At 44.1% G+C, this 22,375-nt stretch overlaps 1 protein-coding gene across 1 annotated transcript in view; it reads left to right on the top strand.

Moving 5' to 3' along the window:
- Nucleotides 1-7,525, top strand: part of LOC149472093 (uridylate-specific endoribonuclease D-like) — a 28,115-nt gene extending 20,590 nt beyond the window's left edge. The window contains exons 6-7 of the mRNA XM_089693047.1: nt 3,557-3,699; nt 7,357-7,525. Of these exons, the coding sequence (XP_089549173.1) occupies nt 3,557-3,699; nt 7,357-7,468 (255 nt within the window). The 3' untranslated portion in view covers nt 7,469-7,525. The remainder of the gene's footprint in view (nt 1-3,556; nt 3,700-7,356) is intronic.
- The last annotated feature ends 14,850 nt before the right edge of the window (nt 7,526-22,375 follow it).

Raw genomic sequence — 22,375 nt, 5'->3', positions numbered from 1 at the left:
GAAACTGCATTAGAATTGTAATACAGTCCTCGTTAGAAGCTGTGCTCTATTAAAATTTACACAGTGGGCCACCATTTAGTGTCAACGATAGACAGATACCAACTACATGCTTTATTTTGACTTTCTCCCCCAATAGCTGCTTTTCATATTTTATTGCATTATTTATAACTTATTTCATTCTAAAATTAACCTGTTCTTTGCTTATGCGGAACAATGCAACATGTTCAGTTTAATGCAGCCCTCCCCAGAAGCACATACTCAGCTTAATTCACTCACTGTTGCTACTTTCTTCAGGTGCTGGGGGCCAACTAACACCATGTGTAAGCTCCAGCCAGTGAAGTCATAGCTTACATAGAACTATGGATGCCTAAATGGTCCAGTTTCAAGTTTATATCACTTGTTTTCCTTTGTTTGCAACTTGAAAGCCTACTCCCAGGCTACACAGATATAAAGCACTCCAATCACAAAGCCACCTTACAATCCAATAGGCTCCCACACTCAGATACATTGGATTTCTGTAGGACATAGAGTTTGTGGATACAGTTCCTAGCCACCAGAATCTAACAAGTTGTATAACATCAGGCACTGCTAACCTTTCCCTTCTTTCACTTACGGAAAACCTCTTTGACACAGAGAGTTCAAGTGTTACTCAGCAGGAATGTAGTACAGTATTCGAGTGGAAGTGAACTCTCCACAGTCAGGATTGAATGTGGAAGAAGCATAAAACTGACATAGCATAAAATGAATTTATTTGAAAGCACGCAGTCTGGCGCATTTCATCAGAGTTTTCATCATAGGTTTTGGGCAAGCTAATCACCCATTTCCATTATCTTTATTCTCCAAAATTAATTTATACATATCCACTACTTAAAAGAGAAGTTCACAAAAAAAAGAAAACCATACTCACTTAGATGGCTGCAGTACTGAACCCAGTTGCGGCTGCCCCCCATAGCCTCCAAGAGCAAGAACTGAGCGATCAAAGACCACTGATTGCTCACCTCTCAGCCCTCAACCTGCAGAGAGCCAGTGACTGTCAGTCACCTTCTCTCTTCTCTGCCCCTCCTGTGCTCACTGGAGCACTGGGCTGTGGAGTGGACAGCAGTGGCTGCCTCAGCTTCTCATCGGCTCTCTGAGAGGCTGAGCAAGCTATTGTTCTAGGCTTCTGGGTATATCCCAACCATAGGGTCAGAATCTTTTCAGAGCCTGGCCTGCTTTGTGACATCAGCTGAGAGCAGGCTTTAGCTAACTGCACTCCTGTGACCCACAGGAGAAGTATGGCCCCAAAAAGCTTTGGCCATACTTCTCCTTTAATGGCTTTATTTGAAAGCATGCATGAGCCAGCTTGATGCACTGATGCATTTTATGAGAGTTTTCTTCAGAGACATTGGGCTGGCTAATCAATTATTTCCTTTATCCTTATTCTCCAAAAGTAATCCATGCACATCCACTATTTAAAGGACCTTTAATCTATTTTTCATCAAATAATTTTCCTTAACTATGTTTTTCTGTCTCCTTGTGATAGCGTCCGTGAGGCCTCGGACTTTTCCTTTTCCCTCTCCCTTTGAATGAGCAGTGCACATTAGTTGTCCACTGCTCTGTGGTAAATGGAGAATGAACGTAGGCACCCTCTAACAGGAAATCAGAATACAGCAGCAAAAAAGAAAACATATTCTGAGATTTGAAGGAGAATGACAGGCTTTAGAAGGTCCTTTTTTGAATACATACTTGAAAAAATAGATTTTATTTTAAGCAAAAGTTTTGCACCACTTTTTGTTGCCAGTAATAAACATATTAATTTCTTATTTACCATCACCTATTATAATAATATTTTTTTTACGTCACCCTATTAAATTATCACAATTATTTAGCAATCATAATTATATATACAAAAAGACACAGATAAAATCAGTCTATCACTCATGTTTACCTTAAATATCTCAAATAGATTAATTCCACCAATAATGAATTTCCACAATATACACTAGAAAATTAGTAATCATAATTACCTATCCATAAAATCACAGCTATAATAGAATCCATTTTTTTTTAAATGAAATTAGCCATTAGTATCTTTCAAAAAAGTTTAAATAATTTTCAATGTTTATTCCATTCGTTAAGAGTATTTAGCTTATGAATCCAATTTTTTTTCCTTCTCTGAAACCATTTTAAAAAGAGAAGTTTCAAAGAAGAAAACAGACTTTAGTCACAGAAAATCCTTTTCTTAGTTACGTCATCTAATGGTTAAAAAAATGTGGAAGTCACGCTTCTGGAATACACACGTGACGTTGCTTTCGTACTTGTAACAGTTTCCTTATGAACTGAACATCTCCCATAGACAGGTTACCTGTAAAGCTGCTGTAAATACAAATAAATAGTTTTTCCATTAGGAAGTCTTTTATTTTATTTTCATTTAAAGTCTAAAGCTGGCCATACATGGATCGAAATTCTGTGAGTTCAGCAGGGACCAGCCACTGTGATGGAACAGAATTTGATCTTCCAATCAACTTCTGTTCAACCACCCTGTTGGATTTTAGCCACTCGATCAACACTGCAGACTATAGACTGCAGTGCTGATATGTATATTCTGACTGCAGGGAAGTCTCCCTGCTGTCAGAATACAGACACGCAAGGTAGGATTCCTGCATCCACATTGAAAGTCTAGATGGGGAAACTGAGTCCGTTTTTTTAGTTCAACTTGCTGGTTAAATGAAAAAAAAAAAACAAAACAAAAAAAAAGAATCACCTATGGCAAGCTCAAAGGAGAAGTACAGCCAAAGCTCATTTGGCTTTACTTCTGTGGATAACACAGGAGTGCAGTTCATTCTGCACTCCTGTGATCCTTTAGCCCACTGTCATCTGACGTCACAAAGCTGGTCCAGGCTGGGGAAAAAGCACGACCATATAGTCAGGATCCACCCAGGAGCCTGGACTGGAACCGGGTTTAGCCTCTCAATGAGCCACTGAGAGCCAGAACCAGACGCTCCCACTCCCTCCAGAGCCCAGTGCTCAGGAGAGAGCAGTCACTGACAGTCACTGCTCTCCGCTCAGAACAGCTGAGAGAACTGAGCGATCAGCTGTGTTTGATCACTCAGTTCTCATCCTTAGAGCCGGCAGGGTACAGAAGCAGCACCGGATGGATGCTGCATTCACCTAGGTAAAAATTATTTTTAAGAAAAAGAGTACTTCTCTTTTAGCTTCCAACAAGTTTGAAAAAGCTTTACAGAATTTTCTCTCAGGTTTTTATTTCTGTTTGTAACCCTATTGGGGAAATTTTCTGGCACTTCCTGCCCCCATTAAGCCTATGCAAGAAATAGCATGGACAGGGAGAAATTGACAGCAATAAAACATTGTCAGAAGTTCTAACCTTTCCCTACTAAAACTGTAGGGTTTTTTGTGCCATTGGGAAAAATGTCTCCCAGGAGATTAGTGACACAAGTTTGCCTGGAGCTGGGCTTTAAATTCTATCTACAGCATAAAATCCTGAATCATAATATGAATCCTATGGACTTATACAACATTGATTTTTTTTTAATATCTAATTTCTATCTTCTTTTAGTGGACAAATTATCCCGATGTAATTGGAACTCAGATTAAGTGGTCAGGCTACCTGAAAACCATTGCTTCAATGTTTATTGGAAGCAGTCCTGAGTTTGATCTTGCAGTTTTCTCCCTGTGTTATATAACTCGCCCTGACAGTATGTAAGTATTCCAGCTGTTCATTGGACACATATATGAACTACTCTTGACCTTTTATTACTAGGAATGACTCACATGCTTTACCCAAATATATGTTGTAGAGGAGTAATTATTTGCATTCTTCCGTTCACCATAGAGCAGACTTTTTCAACCCTTTTAACACAGAGCAACCCTTGAAAGGAGAGAGAAGGTGAGGTAATCTAAGAAAGACAGAGAAGAAGGAAAAAAAAAGGAGAGGTATAGGTTAAAGGACTTTGGGTGCAAGAGAAAGTAAGGCGGTAGGAAAGGACTCCATGAGGAAGACCATTTAGTACTGCTCGAGTGGTCAAAGTAGAGAGGCCTGGTGGATACAAATCAACAGATGATGAGGTTACTACTCACAGAAATTCTGGTCAGGATAGTCAGAAGAGTATTGAAGGTATATCCAATAAATTCAAGTGTGTCGCAATTTCTTCTCACAATCATAAAGGGTGGAGGTGAGATCTTCCATGAGCATGGCATTGTTAATTCTGGAGAACCTCTGGCACATGGAAGGATGGGGAGTATTTTTCTATATGACATGAATGTAGGCTGTTGCCCTATTGTAAAATGTATATTATATAGGGCGCGCTTGTTGGAGCCCAACCTCTGTAGCTGTAAGATAAAGGTGCCAGATGGATATCAGGGATGGATGGATGGGAGCAGTAACACTGAGGCAGCTCTTCTTAGAGTAGAAGCAAGGCTCTAATGCAGTAACAAGAAAAAGAGAGGAAGGCGCCTCTAAGTGCAGTATTGACAATTTATTTAGTAAACAATGGAAAATTTGCACGTACAAGATAAACGGTTAAAAAGACTCATCGTGTGGTAATTAGATCCAGGTGGGACATCCAGCTGTCCAGCAGCAAACTATGCCTATAGGATCAGGAAGTAGAGTCCAGGATGTGCCTGTGTATCAAAAATGATGCTTGGAGAGCAGAGTCAGATGTGGCAGGTGAAGGGGGCGGTAATGCATTTCGGAGCATGCTCAATAGGCTCCTTCTTCAGACCTGAGCCCCAGTAGAACCCTGCAATCAGAGATGTGTTTTTTTTTTGGCAAATCCCAATTTTGCCCAAAACTTTTTTTTTTTTATTGTAGAGCAGAATAGAATATTGAAGGGTTTCAAATTATTTGGGTTTTAAAATATGTCTCCTTTTGGGAGATTATTTGTCACAAGCTAAATATATTCTTTGTCCTCTTAGAGTTGATTTCTCCTTTACTATTCTGTATGATACTAGTCATTTGGGCAGGAAGTGAGGCTGAATGTCGCTGATCGGAAAGCAGACAGTGATATTTATATCTTACAGAAATTCTTAAATGTATTTATTTACTTATTTTTGCAACCTCTCTCATGATTTAGGGATTTCCCCTAACTTCTTGTTCTTTATGACAGCCATGAAGTAGACAGACAGTAAGAAGTTTCTCAAATAGTAACAGACAGCAGTAAAACGTTGACTAAGCATTTAACTCTCCCAAACTACTTCCAAAGCAAAAAAAAAAAGTTGACAATTAAGTTAACTTTTCAGTGGAAGAAATGTACAATCTTTTTTTAAATACTTGCTTTGTCATAGTTACCACTGCTGCTAAAATTCATGGTCTAAATGTGCTCATTGTATAGAGTGATTGCTTAGTTAACCACTTGCCTACCAGGCACTTATACCCCCTTCCTTACCAGGCCAATTTTCAGCTTTCAGCGCTGCCGCACTTTGATTGACAATTGCGCGGTCATGCAACATTGTACCCATATGAAATTTTGATCATTTTTTTCTCACAAATAGAGCTTTCTTTTGGTGGTATTTAATCGCCACTGGGCGCTTTACTTTTTGCGCTATAAATTTAAAAAAGTGCAAAAAATTTGAAAAAAAAAAAAAAGTTTATTTGTTTCTTTTATAAAATTTTCAAACAGGTATTTTTTCTCCTTCACTGATTTGCGTTGATGAGGCGGCACTGATGGGCACTGATAGGCGGCACTGATGGGCACTGATAGGCAGCACTAAAGGGCACTGATAGGCAGTACTAATGAGGTGGCACGGATAGGCGGCACTGATAGACAGCACTAATTAGGGGTCACGGATAGGCGGCACTGATATGCAGCACTGATAGGCGGCACTGATAGGTGACACTGATGATGGGTACTGATAGACGGCACTGACTGGCATCACTTCTGGGCACTGACTGGCGGCACTGACTGGCACAACCCCTGGGCACTGACTGGTGGCACTGACTGGCAGCACTGGTGGGTGGCACTGGTGGGTGGCACTGGTGGACAGCACTGGTGGGTGGGCACAGGTGGGTGGCACTGGTGGGCACAGGTGGGTGGCGCTGGTGGGCACAGGTGGGTGGGCACAGGTGGGTGGCACTGCTGGGCACATGTAGGTGGCACTGCTGGGCACAGGTAGGTGGCACTGCAGAGTGGCACAGGTGGGGGCACTGCTGGGCACAGGTGGGGGCACTGCTGGGCACAGGTGGGGGCACCGCTGGGAATGGGTGGGCGGGGCTAGTGGGCGCACAGCTGATCGGAACTTGCGGGGGTCACTGCTGGGCACCGATCATCAGGGCACTGATCATCAGTGCCCTGATGATCGGTGCCGATCCCCGCTCTGACAACTGCCGGTTCTCGGCAGTACTTTCCTCACGATCTGACAGCGTGAGGAAAGTGCAGCCGAGAACCGGCACTTGCATTTTCCTGTGATCAGCGTGTCATTGGACACCGCTGATCACGTGGTAAAAGGCCGGTGGGATCGGCCTTTCACCACATCTCGTGATTAGCTGTGTCCGTAGGACACAGCGATCACGGAGATCACCGGGTGCGCGCCCCCTGGGGCGCGCAGGAGAGCGCGTTCTGGGAGGACGTCATATGACGTCCACTCAGAACTGGCCGGCCGCGGTGAAGCCGTCATTCGGCTATGCGCGGTCGGCAAGTGGTTAACTTGTCATACCTTATGCAAACATCTGTATTATTTTAAGTTGCAATATTACAAGAAAACAAATTATGTTTTGTTTGGCTATACACAATGATGTAGAATAATTTGTGGTCTGGCCATAGTAACAAGATTGTTTTCTTTAGAGATGCCTCATTAACAAAGTGTATTATTTTCAGAGTACAATTTTGAATGCATGAAATTATAATATGCATCACTGGATATACTTAAAGATTAAGTAAATACAAGAAAAATGCAGCATATTGCAGTTTACAGTCCTTAAATGTGGTGGCTGTCTTAGTTTTCTTTCTTTAAGTTAGATCATTTTAGCAAATATAGAAAATACTTGTTGATCTTGTCACAAAAGCAGTGTCCTTGCCACATTCCATGAGCTGCATAGAAGAATATCTTTCTTCCTAGCTATCTTCTGTAAATTACCAATTGCCCTGCCCCCGTGTAATGAAGATGAAGAGATAAGATTATGTTTGTAGTCCATGCCAGGAGAGCAGTCTAGGGTGACAACCAAGGCTCTCTCTATAGATACAGTGCAAGAGTGATGTAGCCACCCAGGGGCAGGAAGTGTGTTATTTGCAATATAGAGCTAAAGAAACTTTGGAAAAAGAAAACAAATGCAGCCACCTCACCAAGGACTAGTAAGCTGCACTATATTACGTTCTTATTTTTGGGTTTAGATATACTTTAATTATCATTTGCTGTTTTTAGATGCACTGTCACAATGGGAGGCAAGACCCTTAAGATTCAAACCTATACCTGGGCCAACTCGTCTTATGGAAGTGGCAAGAGATATGTGGCATCTTCTTATCCTGTGGTTTAATGGGAAGAAAACTATGGTTAACATTTGAAAATTAAAGTTCTTTCTTCTGCAAAACTATGCTTGTCTCATGTGTTTGTATATAACCTTTTTACCTGATAAAACAAAAACAAAAAACAAGATGGAACTGGAGACATGTGCAGGCAAAGCAACGATCAGAGTGCAGGCAGGGAGAGATACTCTGTGGGGTTTATTTACTAAAACTGGAGAGTGCAAAATCTGGTGAAGCTGTACATAGAAACCAATCTGCTTCCTTTTTTTTTGTCGAAACTTAATTGAACAAGCTAAAGGTTAGCAGCTGATTGGCTAATCATGCACAGCTGCATCAGATTTTGCACTCTCTAGTAAATCAACCCCTGTATGGTCAACAGGAACCAAGGCTCAGTTGTACCAGGTCTTCACAAGGAGATCTTGATGGTGCAGATGGAATTTGCTGTAGAACAACTCCTATAGTACAGCCCCCAAGATCACCAGGCTGGGAACAGTTGACAGCACAGAGACAAAAAGATGGAGTATCAATCTCAAAGCAAAATCATAATTTATAAAAATCAGGACAGATGACAAACAAACATAGAATGTTTAGATGGTGTTACAGCTGCAACGTTGTCACCGGTACAGAGAAGATGAGACACAAGTATAGAGAGGGAAGTGGAAAAATGTAGAGCCAATGTATGATGCCATTGTTAACCTCCTACTGATAAAGCCTGTGGCCTGACTTGCTGATTTAATAGCTTTAATAATTTCTAAGGCAGACAACTACGTATCATCTTCATCAAAATATCAGCAATGGCAGTCTTCATTCTTCTCCCACTGCATGTGTTCTTTATACTTATAGGTGAAACTCAAAAAATTCGAATATCATGCAAAAGTTAATTTATTTCAGTAATGCAACTTAAAAGGTGAAACTAATATATGAGATAGACTCATTACATGCAAAGCAAGATAGTTCAAGCTGTGATTTGTCATAACTATGATGATTATGGCTTACAGCTCATGAAAACCCCAAATCCACAATCTCAGAAAATTAGAATATTGTGAAAAGGTGCAATATTCTAGGCTCAAAGTGTCCCACTCTAATCAGCTAATTAAGCCATAACACCTGTAAATGGTTTCTGAGCCTTTAAATGGTCTCTCAGTCTGGTTCAGTAGGAATCACAATCATGGGAAAGACTGCTGACCTGACTCCATCATTGACACTCTCCATAAGGAGGGAAAGCCTCAAAAGGTAATTGCAAAAGAAGTTGGATGTTCCCAAAGTGCTGTATCAAAGCACATTAATAGAAAGTTATGTGGAAGGGAAAAGTGTGGAAGAAAAAGTTGCACAAGCAGCAGGGATGATCGCAGCCTGGAGAGGATTGTCAGGAAAAGGCCATTCAAAAGTGTTGGGGACTTTCACAAGGAGTGGACTGAGGCTGGAGTCAGTGCATCTAGAGCCACCACACACAGACGGATCCTGGACATGGGCTTCAAATGTCGAATTCCTCTTGTCAAGCCGCTCCTGAACAACAAACAACGTCAGAAGCGTCTTACCTGGGCTAAAGAAAAACAGATCTGGTCTGTTGCTCAGTGGTCCAAAGTCCTCTTTTCTGATGAGAGCAACTTTTGCATCTCATTTGCAAACCAAGGACCCAGAGTATGGAGGAAGAATGGAGAGGCACACACTGCAAGATGCTTGAAGTCCAGTGTGAAGTTTCCACAGTCTGTGTTGATTTGGGGAGCCATGTTATCTGCTGGTGTTGGTCCACTGTGCTTCATTAAGTTCAGGGTCAACGCAGCCGTCTACCAGGAGGTTTTGGAGCACTTCATGCTTCCTTCCGCAGACGAGCTTTATGGGGATGCAGACTTCATTTTCCAGCAGGACTTGGCACCTGCCCACACTGCCAAAAGCACAAAAACCTGGTTCAATGACCGTGTGATTACTGTGCTTGATTGGCCAGCAAACTCGCCTGACCTGAACCTCATAGAGAATCTATGGGGCATTGCCAAGAGAAAGATGAAAGATATGAGACCGAACAATGCAGAAGAGCTGAAGGCCGCTATTGAAGCATCCTGGTCTTCCATAACACCTCAGCAGTGCCACAGGCTGATAGCTTCCATGCCACGCCGCATTGAGGCAGTAATTGCTGCAAAAGGGGCCCAAACCAAGTACTGAGTACATATGCATGCTTATACTTTTCAGAGGTCCGATATTGTTCTATGTACAATCCTTGTTTTATTGATAGCATATAATATACTAATTTTCTGAGATTGTGGATTTGGGGTTTTCATGAGCTGTAAGCCATAATCATCACTAGAGATGAGCGAATCGAACTTGGCGAAGTGGAATTCGTTTTGAATATTAGGAAAATTTCGAAATTTTTCCAAAAATGGCGGCGACATGTGCGGCGACGGAGCGGGGATCTCTGGGAAGGCGCGCAGACAAGGCGCGCTGACCCATAATGCATTCATTCATGACATGTGATCACATTAGCCAATCAGCAGCCAGCCAGCCAGCACTGTGTAATGGTCGAGCTATAAATTGCGGCCATTTTAGAATTCTCCATTAGCCTCCAGTCATTCAAGAGAGACAGACCACCTGTCTGTATTGAGGGACAGAGTTAGGGCCACAGAATCGTTACTTAGGGACACAGAACCGTTACTTAGGGACACAGAACCGTTACTTAGGGACACAGAACCGTTACTTAGGGACACACAATCGATACTTAGGGACACAGAACCGTTACTTAGGGACACAGAACCGTTACTTAGGGACACAGAATTGTTACTCAGGGACAGACACAGAATTGTTACTCAGGGACAGACACAGAATTGTTACTGAGGGACACAGAATTGTTACTGAGGGACACAGAATTGTTACTGAGGGACACAGAATTGTTACTGAGGGACACAGAATTGTTACTCAGGGACAGACACAGATATGTTACTCAGGGAAAGACACAGAATTGTTACTCAGGGACAGACACAGAATTGTTACTCAGGGACAGACACAGAATTTTTACTGAGGGACACAGAATTGTTACTGAGGGACACAGAATTGTTACTCAGGGACACAGAATTGTTACTCAGGGACAGACACAGAATTGTTACTGAGGGACACAGAATTGTTACTGAGGGACACAGAATTGTTACTCAGGGACACAGAATTGTTACTCAGGGACAGACACAGAATTGTTACTGAGGGACACAGAATTGTTACTGAGGGACACAGAATTGTTACTGAGGGACAGACACAGAATTGTTACTGAGGGACACAGAATTGTTACTGAGGGACACAGAATTGTTACTCAGGGACACAGAATTGTTACTCAGGGACAGACACAGAATTGTTACTGAGGGACACAGAATTGTTACTGAGGGACACAGAATTGTTACTCAGGGACAGACACAGAATTGTTACTGAGGGACACAGAATTGTTACTGAGGGACACAGAATTGTTACTCAGGGACACAGAATTGTTACTCAGGGACAGACACAGAATTGTTACTGAGGGACACAGAATTGTTACTGAGGGACACAGAATTGTTACTCAGGGACAGACACAGAATTGTTACTGAGGGACACAGAATTGTTACTGAGGGACACAGAATTGTTACTCAGGGACACAGAATTGTTACTGAGGGACACAGAATTGTTACTCAGGGACACAGAATTGTTACTCAGGGACACAGAATTGTTACTCAGGGACAGACACAGAATTGTTACTCAGGGACACAGAATTGTTACTCAGGGACACAGAATTGTTACTCAGGGACACAGAATTGTTACTGAGGGACACAGAATTGTTACTCAGGGACAGACACAGAATTGTTACTGAGGGACACAGAATTGTTACTCAGGGACACAGAATTGTTACTGAGGGACACAGAATTGTTACTGAGGGACACAGAATTGTTACTCAGGGACACAGAATTGTTACTCAGGGACACAGAATTGTTACTGAGGGACACAGAATTGTTACTGAGGGACACAGAATTGTTACTCAGGGACACAGAATTGTTACTCAGGGACAGACACAGAATTGTTACTCAGGGACACAGAATTGTTACTCAGGGACACAGAATTGTTACTGAGGGACACAGAATTGTTACTCAGGGACACAGAATTGTTACTGAGGGACACAGAATTGTTACTGAGGGACACAGAATTGTTACTGAGGGACACAGAATTGTTACTCAGGGACAGACACAGAATTGTTACTGAGGGACTCAGAATTGTTACTGAGGGACACAGAATTGTTACTCAGGGACACAGAATTGTTACTCAGGGACAAAGAATTGATACTCAGGGACAGACACAGAATTGTTACTGAGGGACACAGAATTGTTACTGAGGGACACAGAATTGTTACTGAGGGACACAGAATTGTTACTCAGGGACACAGAATTGTTACTCAGGGACACAGAATTGTTACTGAGGGACACAGAATTGTTACTCAGGGACAGACACAGAATTGTTACTGAGGGACACAGAATTGTTACTGAGGGACACAGAATTGTTACTGAGGGACACAGAATTGTTACTCAGGGACAGACACAGAATTGTTACTCAGGGAAAGACACAGAATTGTTACTCAGGGACAGACACAGAATTGTTACTCAGGGACAGACACAGAATTTTTACTGAGGGACACAGAATTGTTACTGAGGGACACAGAATTGTTACTGAGGGACACAGAATTGTTACTCAGGGACAGACACAGAATTGTTACTCAGGGACAGACACAGAATTGTTACTCAGGGACAGACACAAAATTGTTACTGAGGGACACAGAATTGTTACTGAGGGACACAGAATTGTTACTGAGGGACACAGAATTGTTACTCAGGGACACAGAATTGTTACTCAGGGACACAGAATTGTTACTCAGGGACAGACACAGAATTGTTACTGAGGGACACAGAATTGTTACTGAGGGACACAGAATTGTTACTCAGGGACACAGAATTGTTATTCAGGGACAGACACAGAATTGTTACTGAGGGACACAGAATTGTTACTGAGGGACACGGAATTGTTACTCAGGGACAGACACAAAATTGTTACTGAGGGACACAGAATTGTTACTGAGGGACACAGAATTGTTACTCAGGGACACAGAATTGTTACTCAGGGACAGACACAGAATTGTTACTGAGGGACACAGAATTGTTACTGAGGGACACAGAATTGTTACTCAGGGACACAGAATTGTTACTCAGGGACAGACACAGAATTGTTACTGAGGGACACAGAATTGTTACTGAGGGACACAGAATTGTTACTGAGGGACACAGAATTGTTACTCAGGGACACAGAATTGTTACTGAGGGACACAGAATTGTTACTGAGGGACACAGAATTGTTACTCAGGGACACAGAATTGTTACTCAGGGACACAGAATTGTTACTCGGGGACACAGAATTGTTACTCAGGGACACAGAATTGTTACTCAGGGACAGACACAGAATTGTTACTCAGGGACACAGAATTGTTACTCAGGGACACAGAATTGTTACTCAGGGACATAGAATTGTTACTCAGGGACAGACACAGAATTGTTACTGAGGGACACAGAATTGTTACTGAGGGACACAGAATTGTTACTCAGGGACACAGAATTGTTACTCAGGGACACAGAATTGTTACTCAGGGACAGACACAGAATTGTTACTGAGGGACACAGAATTGTTACTGAGGGACACAGAATTGTTACTCAGGGACACAGAATTGTTACTCAGGGACACAGAATTGTTACTGAGGGACACAGAATTGTTACTCAGGGACACAGAATTGTTACTGAGGGACACAGAATTGTTACTGAGGGACACAGAATTGTTACTCAGGGACAGACACAGAATTGTTACTGAGGGACACAGAATTGTTACTGAGGGACACAGAATTGTTACTCAGGGACACAGAATTGTTACTCAGGGACAGACACAGAATTGTTACTCAGGGACAGACACAGAATTGTTACTGAGGGACACAGAATTGTTACTGAGGGACACAGAATTGTTACTCAGGGACACAGAATTGTTACTCAGGGACACAGAATTGTTACTGAGGGACACAGAATTGTTACTCAGGGACAGACACAGAATTGTTACTGAGGGACACAGAATTGTTACTCAGGGACACAGAATTGTTACTCAGGGACAGACACAGAATTGTTACTGAGGGACACAGAATTGTTACTCAGGGACACAGAATTGTTACTCAGGGACTCAGAATTGTTACTCAGGGACAGACACAGAATTGTTACTGAGGGACACAGAATTGTTACTCAGGGACACAGAATCGTTGAATTAAAGAGTATGTCAGACAACACGCAGAGGAGTGGCAGAGGAGGCAATGTTTTAGGAGCGAGCAGACGTGGCAGCAGAGGAAGGGGCCAAGGCAGCCAGAGGCCAGTGCTCCCGGTGTCATCCAGCGGTCGTGTCTCCACCGACATCCCTGCCGTCATCGATTGGTTGGCTCGGTCGTCTTCCTCTTCCCAGGTCACCTCTGACACCTACAGCCAACGGTCGGTGGGTACGTCAGACACAACTGTTAGTTGGCATGGCCCGGGAGCAAGCCCACTGAAATCACGTGTCCTCTACCTGCCCCTGTCCTTTGGTGTTCCCTCACCAAGCGAAGTATCGCATGCTGTGGGCTCAGCCCCACTGTACAGTGAGGAAGAGCTAACAGAGGGCGGTCAGGAACGGGGGGAGACATCCGCCTCTTCAGCAGCTAGGCGAAGAAGTAGTGGCGAGGAGAGTGGCTCGGTAGCCGGTCTAGAGACAGGTCTGTCTCCTGACCCACACGCAGCTGAGGGGGCTAGTAGTGAGGCAGAGACCCTAATTGATGATGATGAGGCTGATCGCACTTGGCAGCCTCGTCGTCATCAGGCTATTGCTTCCGCATCATCAGGAGAAGAGGGTGCCAGCTTGGCAGCGAGCAAAACAGTCGGTGGGTTGCCTAGGAGGAAGCAGGGTCGCAGCAGTGTCAGTGGAGGCAAACGGCCACAGAGTAGAGCACCAGCTCCACTGCAGCCTACCACCACGGCCAGTAGTGGTGCCGGTGTGCACGGAGGAAGTAGCAGTCAGCCAGTCAGGAGTAGCGGGGGCAAAGTTTCCTACTCGGCGGTGTGGCAATTTTTTGTCAAGCCGCCCGAGGAAGTAAACGTAGCCGTATGTCGACTATGTGGCCAGAAAGTCAAGCGTGGCCAGGGGGCCAATGTTGGGACTACAGCGTTGCGTCAGCATATGCAGCGTCGCCATTTGGTGGCCTGGGAAAACCGTGATAAAGATATGGCGGTTCTGCCTGCCTCCTCATGCTGCTGCCAGGTCCAGAGTGTCTCATGGGTCCCTGTACGGCCTCCCATTGCTGCTGTCTCCATCGCCACACTCTGCCATGTGCCACTTTCAGGTCTCCTCACACTGCTGGTGGGTTCTATTTTGTCATAGGGTGCTGGCAGATTACGGGCCTCCCATTGCTGCTGCCAGGCCCGTAATCTGCCATGGGCCCCTGTACCGCCTCCTCATGCTGCTGCCAGGTCCAGAGTCTCTCATGGGTCCCTGTACGGCCTCCCATTGCTGCTGTCTCCATCGCCACACTCTGCCATGTGCCACTTTCAGGTCTCCTCACACTGCTGGTGTGTTCCATTTTGTCATAGGGTGCTGGCAGATTACGGGCCTCCCATTGCTGCTGCCAGGCCCGTAATCTGCCATGGGCCCCCGTACCGCCTCCTCATGCTGCTGCCAGGTCCAGAGTCTCTCATGGGTCCCTGTACGGCCTCCCATTGCTGTTGTCTCCATCGCCACACTCTGCCATGTGCCACTTTCAGGTCTCCTCACACTGCTGGTGTGTTCCATTTTGTCATAGGGTGCTGGCAGATTACGGGCCTTCCATTGCTGCTGCCAAGCCCGTAATCTGCCATGGGCCCCCGTACCGACTCCTCATGCTGTGACGTTGCAACAAGGTGGAATTCAACCCTACATATGTTAGACCGCCTTTACGAACAGCGAAAGGCCATCACCGATTTCCTGATGTTACAAGCGGATAAAGGTACTCCCCTGTGTAACTTAGATGTCAGCCATTGGCAGCTCTTGCGTGACACCTGCCGCTTGCTCAGACCCTTTGAGGAGGCCACACTATTCGTGAGTCGGCAGGACTATGGGATGAACGACGTCATTCCTCTGTTGCACGTCCTGGAACAAATGCTGTTAACAATGGCTGGTCAGGGTGCGGTAGACGTGGCGCACAGATCTCAATGCCACATGACCCCTGTGGGGGCAGGACAGGAAGAAGAGGAGGAGGTAGAGGAGGACATTGGTGCTCAGGAATTATTGAGGGAAATGGGTGGTTTTTCCACTCAGCGGACAGGAGTGGAGGAGCAGGAGCATCTGGTAGAGGAGGAGACAGAGGACCCAGACGCACCGTGGCAGTATGCTGTGGAGATGGAGGCAGGGAGTCCCTCGCATTCCTTGGCACAAATGGCCCATAGCATGCTCGGTTGCTTGCGTAGCGACAGCCGAATAATAACCATCAGACAGAGGGATGACTTTTGGCTGTCCACCTTGTTGGACCCTCGCTACCGTTCAAAAATGGTGGCCTTTTTCACACCTGCTGAGAGGGAGGCCAAAATAACGTACTATAAAAACCACCTATGTAGTCAGTTGGTCTCTGCCTTTCTGCGCCAACGTCCATCCTCAGACACTGTGGGCCCTGTGCGCTCGCGTTCCGCTGCCATGGCAGCAGGGGAGGGGTGGGGTGGTAGGAGCAGTGGCAGCTCCACCAGCAGCAGCTGCCTCAGTCTGCAGTCGATGATGAGTAGCTTTCTTCACCAGTGCAGTGAGGAAACTACTAACCAGCCGCAGCAGCAGCAGCATCAGGTGGACCTGGAGCAGGACCTCAAACAACAGGCTCGGGCCTACTTTGACAGCACCCTGCCAACCGAGGTAGACAATCCCCTTGACTACTGGGCAACGAAACTTGACCTTTGGCCCCAACTAGCTGAATTTGCCCTTGAAAGGCTGTCATGCCCGGCCAATAGCGTGGCATCGGAGCGCGTGTTTAGTGCGGCAGGAGGTATTGTAACTCCGCGGAGGACACGACTGTCCATCCAAAGTGTGGAGAGACTCACGTTTGTGAAAATGAATCAGGCGTGGATTAGTCTGGATTTCAAACCACCAGTTCCTGACACAACTGACTAAATCCGCCATGAATCATGCCCCAAACATGTTATTATTTTTAACATAGGCCTCTGTATGGCCTTCAATTTAAGCTGCTTACGCTTCGCCACTCTGCCATGGGCCCCTGTACCGCCTCCTCATGCTGCTGCCAGGTCCAGAGTGTCTCATGGGTCCCTGTACAGCCTCCCATTGCTGCTGTCTTCATCGCCACACTCTGCCATGTGCCACTTTCAGATCTCCTCACACTGCTGGTGGGTTCCATTTTGTCATAGGGTGCTGGCAGATTACGGGCCTCCCATTGCTCTGCCATGTGCCACTTTCAGGTCTCCTCACACTGCTGGTGGGTTCCATTTTGTCATAGGGTGCTGGCAGATTACGGGCCTCCCATTGCTGCTGCCAGGCCCGTAATCTGCCATGGGCCCCCGTACCGCCTCCTCATGCTGCTGCCAGGTCCAGAGTGTCTCATGGGTCCCTGTACAGCCTCCCATTGCTGCTGTCTCCATCGCCACACTCTGCCATGTGCCACTTTCAGGTCTCCTCACACTGCTGGTGGGTTCCATTTTGTCATAGGGTGCTGGCAGATTACGGGCCTCCCATTGCTGCTGCCAGGCCCGTAATCTGCCATGGGCCCCCGTACCGCCTCCTCATGCTGCTGCCAGGTCCAGAGTGTCTCATGGGTCCCTGTACAGCCTCCCATTGCTGCTGTCTTCATCGCCACACTCTGCCATGTGCCACTTTCAGATCTCCTCACACTGCTGGTGGGTTCCATTTTGTCATAGGGTGCTGGCAGATTACGGGCCTCCCATTGCTGCTGCCAGGCCCGTAATCTGCCATGGGCCCCCGTACCGCCTCCTCATGCTGCTGCCAGGTCCAGAGTGTCTCATGGGTCCCTGTACGGCCTCCCATTGCTGCTGTCTCCATCGCCACACTCTGCCATGTGCCACTTTCAGGTCTCCTCACACTGCTGGTGGGTTCCATTTTGTCATAGGGTGCTGGCAGATTACGGGCCTCCCATTGCTGCTGCCAGGCCCGTAATCTGCCATGGGCCCCCGTACCGCCTCCTCATGCTGCTGCCAGGTCCAGAGTGTCTCATGGGTCCCTGTACAGCCTCCCATTGCTGCTGTCTCCATCGCCACACTCTGCCATGTGCCACTTTCAGGTCTCCTCACACTGCTGGTGGGTTCCATTTTGTCATAGGGTGCTGGCAGATTACGGGCCTCCCATTGCTGCTGCCAGGCCCGTAATCTGCCATGGGCCCCCGTACCGCCTCCTCATGCTGCTGCCAGGTCCAGAGTGTCTCATGGGTCCCTGTACGGCCTCCCATTGCTGCTGTCTCCATCGCCACACTCTGCCATGTGCCACTTTCAGGTCTCCTCACACTGCTGGTGGGTTCTATTTTGTCATAGGGTGCTGGCAGATTACGGGCCTCCCATTGCTGCTGCCAGGCCCGTAATCTGCCATGGGCCCCCGTACCGCCTCCTCATGCTGCTGCCAGGTCCAGAGTGTCTCATGGGTCCCTGTACAGCCTCCCATTGCTGCTGTCTCCATCGCCACACTCTGCCATGTGCCACTTTCAGGTCTCCTCACACTGCTGGTGGGTTCCATTTTGTCATAGGGTGCTGGCAGATTACGGGCCTCCCATTGCTGCTGCCAGGCCCGTAATCTGCCATGGGCCCCCGTACCGCCTCCTCATGCTGCTGCCAGGTCCAGAGTGTCTCATGGGTCCCTGTACGGCCTCCCATTGCTGCTGTCTCCATCGCCACACTCTGCCATGTGCCACTTCAGGTCTCCTCACACTGCTGGTGGGTTCCATTTTGTCATAGGGTGCTGTATGGCCTCCCATTGCTACTGCCTCCACCGCCACACTGTGGCTCCACACTCTGGTTTTGGCCCCGTGACTGCCCAAATGAGTGAAGTGTGCGGTGATTCTAAGATCGACGGCACTCATCTGCATGTCATACTGACTGACAGTATTATTTCTCTTCCCCAGCAGACTCCAAGGGCATTTAAATTAAAGGTACAGTGTTCTGCACTAATATAAAGGCTCTCTGAAGCCTAGAAACACCCTTTTTATAAGTTAAATTCGCAGCGAATATATTCGCATCGAATCGAATTTATTCCTCGAATTCGCCGAATCAGCCGAATCGAATTTCTGAATACTTCGCTCATCTCTAATCATCACAACTATGACAAATCATACCTTGAACTATCTTGCTTTGCAATATGATATCTATCTCATATACTAGTTTCACCTTTTAAGTTGCATTACTGAAATAAATGAACTGTTGCACAATATTCTAATTTTTCGAGTTTCACCTGTATACACACATAGCCTGGATTGTCCTTATGATTGTAAGATGGTTGAGAATGCTGTGGGCACCTTGGGTTGGCCATGTCCTTGGAAAAAATTGCTGAAGATTCTTAGCTAGTAATTTTAGGATTCTGGAGAATATGGAAACTCTTAAATGTTTCATACCCAGTTACCTCTAGACCTGAATATTGAAGACAAATCAAGAAATGTAAAATGTTTTGTGAAACCTAGGGTCTACTCAGACATATCCTTTCCACAATTTATGCCTTCCTAACACTCAAAAGTGGATAATATGCCAGATTTGAAAGGGGGAGATTTGAATGTTATCAGGGTTTGACATTTAAAAAAAAACAAGCGTAGAGAATAGAGATGAGCGAATCGAGCCTGGCGAAGTGGAATTTGTTTCGAATATCAGGAAAAATTCGATTCGCATCAAATCCGAATTTTAGCAAACTTCGGGTGCACGAATCAAATTTTTCCCGATCAGCCGGCAAAAGTGTCACTGCAGAGAGCTCCGCTATTTCTGACAGTTCTGACAGTTCATTTACAGCGGTTGAAACATTGTATCTATTTGTTTCCATTTAGGATACAGATGTTTTTATTCGGAAATAAATAGATACAATGTTTCAACCGCTGTAAATGTGAAGGAACTGTCAGAGAACTGTCAGAAATAGCGGAGCTCTCTGCAGATACACTTTTTGCTGTACTGGAATACTTCTTCTTTTCATTCTTCTTCTTCTTTTCATTCTTCTTCTTCTTCTTCTTTTCATTCTTCTTTTCATTCTTCTTCTTCTTTTCATTATTCTTCTTCTTCTTTTCATTCTTCTTTTCTTTCTTCTTCTTCTTCTTTTCATTCTTCTTCTTCTTCTTTTCATTCTTCTTCTTCTTCTTTTCATTCTTCTTCTTTTCATTCTTCTTCTTCTTTTCATTCTTCTTCTTCTTCTTTTCATTCTTCTTTTCATTCTTCTTCTTCTTCTTTTCATTCTTCTTCTTCTTTTCATTCTTCTTTTCATTCTTCTTATTCTTCTTTTCATTCTTCTTCTTCTTTTCATTCTTCTTCTTCTTCTTTTCATTCTTCTTTTCATTCTTCTTCTTTTTCTTTTCATTCTTCTTCTTCTTCTTTTCATTCTTCTTTTCATTCTTCTTCTTCTTCTTTTCATTCTTCTTCTTCTTCTTTTCATTCTTCTTTTCATTCTTCTTCTTCTTCTTTTCATTCTTCTTCTTCTTCTTTTCATTCTTCTTTTCATTCTTCTCATTCTTCTTTTCATTCTTCTTTTCATTCTTCTTCTCATTCTTCTTTTCATTCTTCTTCTTCTTCTTTTCATTCTTCTTTTCATTCTTCTTTTCATTATTCTCATTCTTCTTTTCATTCTTCTTTTCATTCTTCTTCTTCTTCTTTTCATTCTTCTTCTTCTTCTTTTCATTCTTCTTCTTCTTTTCATTCTTCTTCTTCTTCTTTTCATTCTTCTTTTCATTCTTCTTCTTTTCATTCTTCTTCTTCTTTTCATTCTTCTTTTCATTCTTCTTCTTCTTCTTTTCATTCTTTTTCTTCTTCTTCTTTTCATTCTTCTTCTTCTTTTCATTCTTCTTTTCATTCTTCTTCTTCTTCTTTTCATTCTTCTTCTTTTCATTCTTCTTCTTCTTTTCATTCTTCTTCTTCTTCTTTTCATTCTTCTTCTTCTTCTTTTCATTCTTCTTTTCATTCTTCTTCTTCTTCTTTTCATTCTTCTTCTTCTTCTTCTTTTCATTCTTCTTTTCATTCTTCTTCTTCTTCTTTTCATTCTTCTCATTCTTCTTTTCATTCTTCTTCTCATTCTTCTTTTCATTCTTCTTCTTCTTCTTCTTTTCATTCTTCTTCTTCTTCTTTTCATTCTTCTTCTTCTTTTCATTCTTCTTCTTCTTCTTTTCATTCTTCTTTTCATTCTTCTTCTTCTTTTCATTCTTCTTCTTCTTCTTTTCATTCTTCTTCTTCTTCTTTTCATTCTTCTTTTCATTCTTCTTCTTCTTCTTTTCATTCTTCTTTTCATTCTTCTTCTTCTTCTTTTCATTCTTCTTCTTCTTCTTTTCATTCTTCTTCTCATTCTTCTTCTCATTCTTCTTCTTCTTCTTTTCATTCTTCTTCTTCTTCTTTTCATTCTTCTTCTTTTCATTCTTCTTTTTATTCTTCTTCTTCTTCGTCGTGCCCCGTGACTGCCCAAATGAGTGAAGTGTGCGGTGATTCTAAGATGGACGGCACTCATCTGCATGTCATACTGACTGACAGTATTATTTCTCTTCCCCAGCAGACTCCAAGGGCATTTAAATTAAAGGTACAGTGTTCTGCACTAATATAAAGGCTCTCTGAAGCCTAGAAACCCTTTTAATAAGTTAAATTTGCGGTGAATAAATTTGCATCGAATCGAATTTCTCCCGCAAATTCGGCGAATCAGCCGAATCGAATTTTTGAATAATTCGCTCATCTCTAGTAGAGAATCTTGTTCTTTGCTCTGCATCAAACAGTAACTTCTTTTACAAAGGTTTTTGTTATGGCTATCATTCAGTTTTACAGCCATAGCCATGGGATGAACAGCTACGATACAAATCAGACATGTGCAAAGTATAAAAGGAATGCACAGATTAACGAGGTTTAAAATCATTCCTGGTCTAATCCAGCATAGAAACGTTAGTAACAAAGTTGCAAGTGACCTGTCAGATTGTACATTCTAGTGCATTTAAAAATATCATATGTGGAACATGGTATTGGCCATAATATTGTTCATCCGTTGTTTGACAGCCTCGAAACTAGGACTTGGGTTTTCCATGCTTTTGCTATAGTCAATTTGGTTGCTGTAAAGATGTGATGCCAAGTGTTGTTCAGGGTGAAGTAATTCTTCAATTGGTTTGAAGAAGAGGGCTTCATATGGATTTTGTTTGATATCGGCATGGAGGAAATATGAAGAAGTGCATACACCCTGACACAAAGTCTGCATGCCTTAGGGCAGGACCACCAAATGTGTGTCATTGTTCCTGCCTGTGAGCATCCTTGGAAATCGTTAGATGAATAAGAGAGGACAATACAGGCCAGCCAGGCCGGCACGTAATACCACTGGTATAAGATTTTATTTAAGAATAAACATTCTCCAGTATAAGTAAATTTTGAGCACTTGGATAGTGTTAGAGTCATGATCTCTCAATCTGCCTGGTCAAGCTGCATCCCTATTTCCCTTTCCCGATGGATGTGGCAGGGTGGTAGCCCATTCATTTCAAAATTGAACATTAAAAGCAAATTAATTTTTGGGGTGGAATGTACTTTCATCAAACTGAATGTACTGAGAAATTTTGTACGTATTATCATATGAATATACGTATGAATGTTTATTTAAAAATATACTAGTAACAAATGTACTAGTGTAAAAAAAACGTTTTGCCTTCAGTTAACACCTAAGCCCCACTGTTGTTTGTCCTT

This window comes from Staurois parvus, unplaced genomic scaffold, assembly GCF_062004578.1.
Source record: "Staurois parvus isolate SC_StPar_1 unplaced genomic scaffold, SC_StPar_1.0 ptg000023l, whole genome shotgun sequence".
Classification (NCBI taxonomy): Eukaryota; Metazoa; Chordata; class Amphibia; order Anura; family Ranidae; genus Staurois; species Staurois parvus.
The sequence above is the reverse complement of the archived record's forward strand: the minus strand, read 5'-3'. Positions and strand labels throughout refer to the sequence as shown.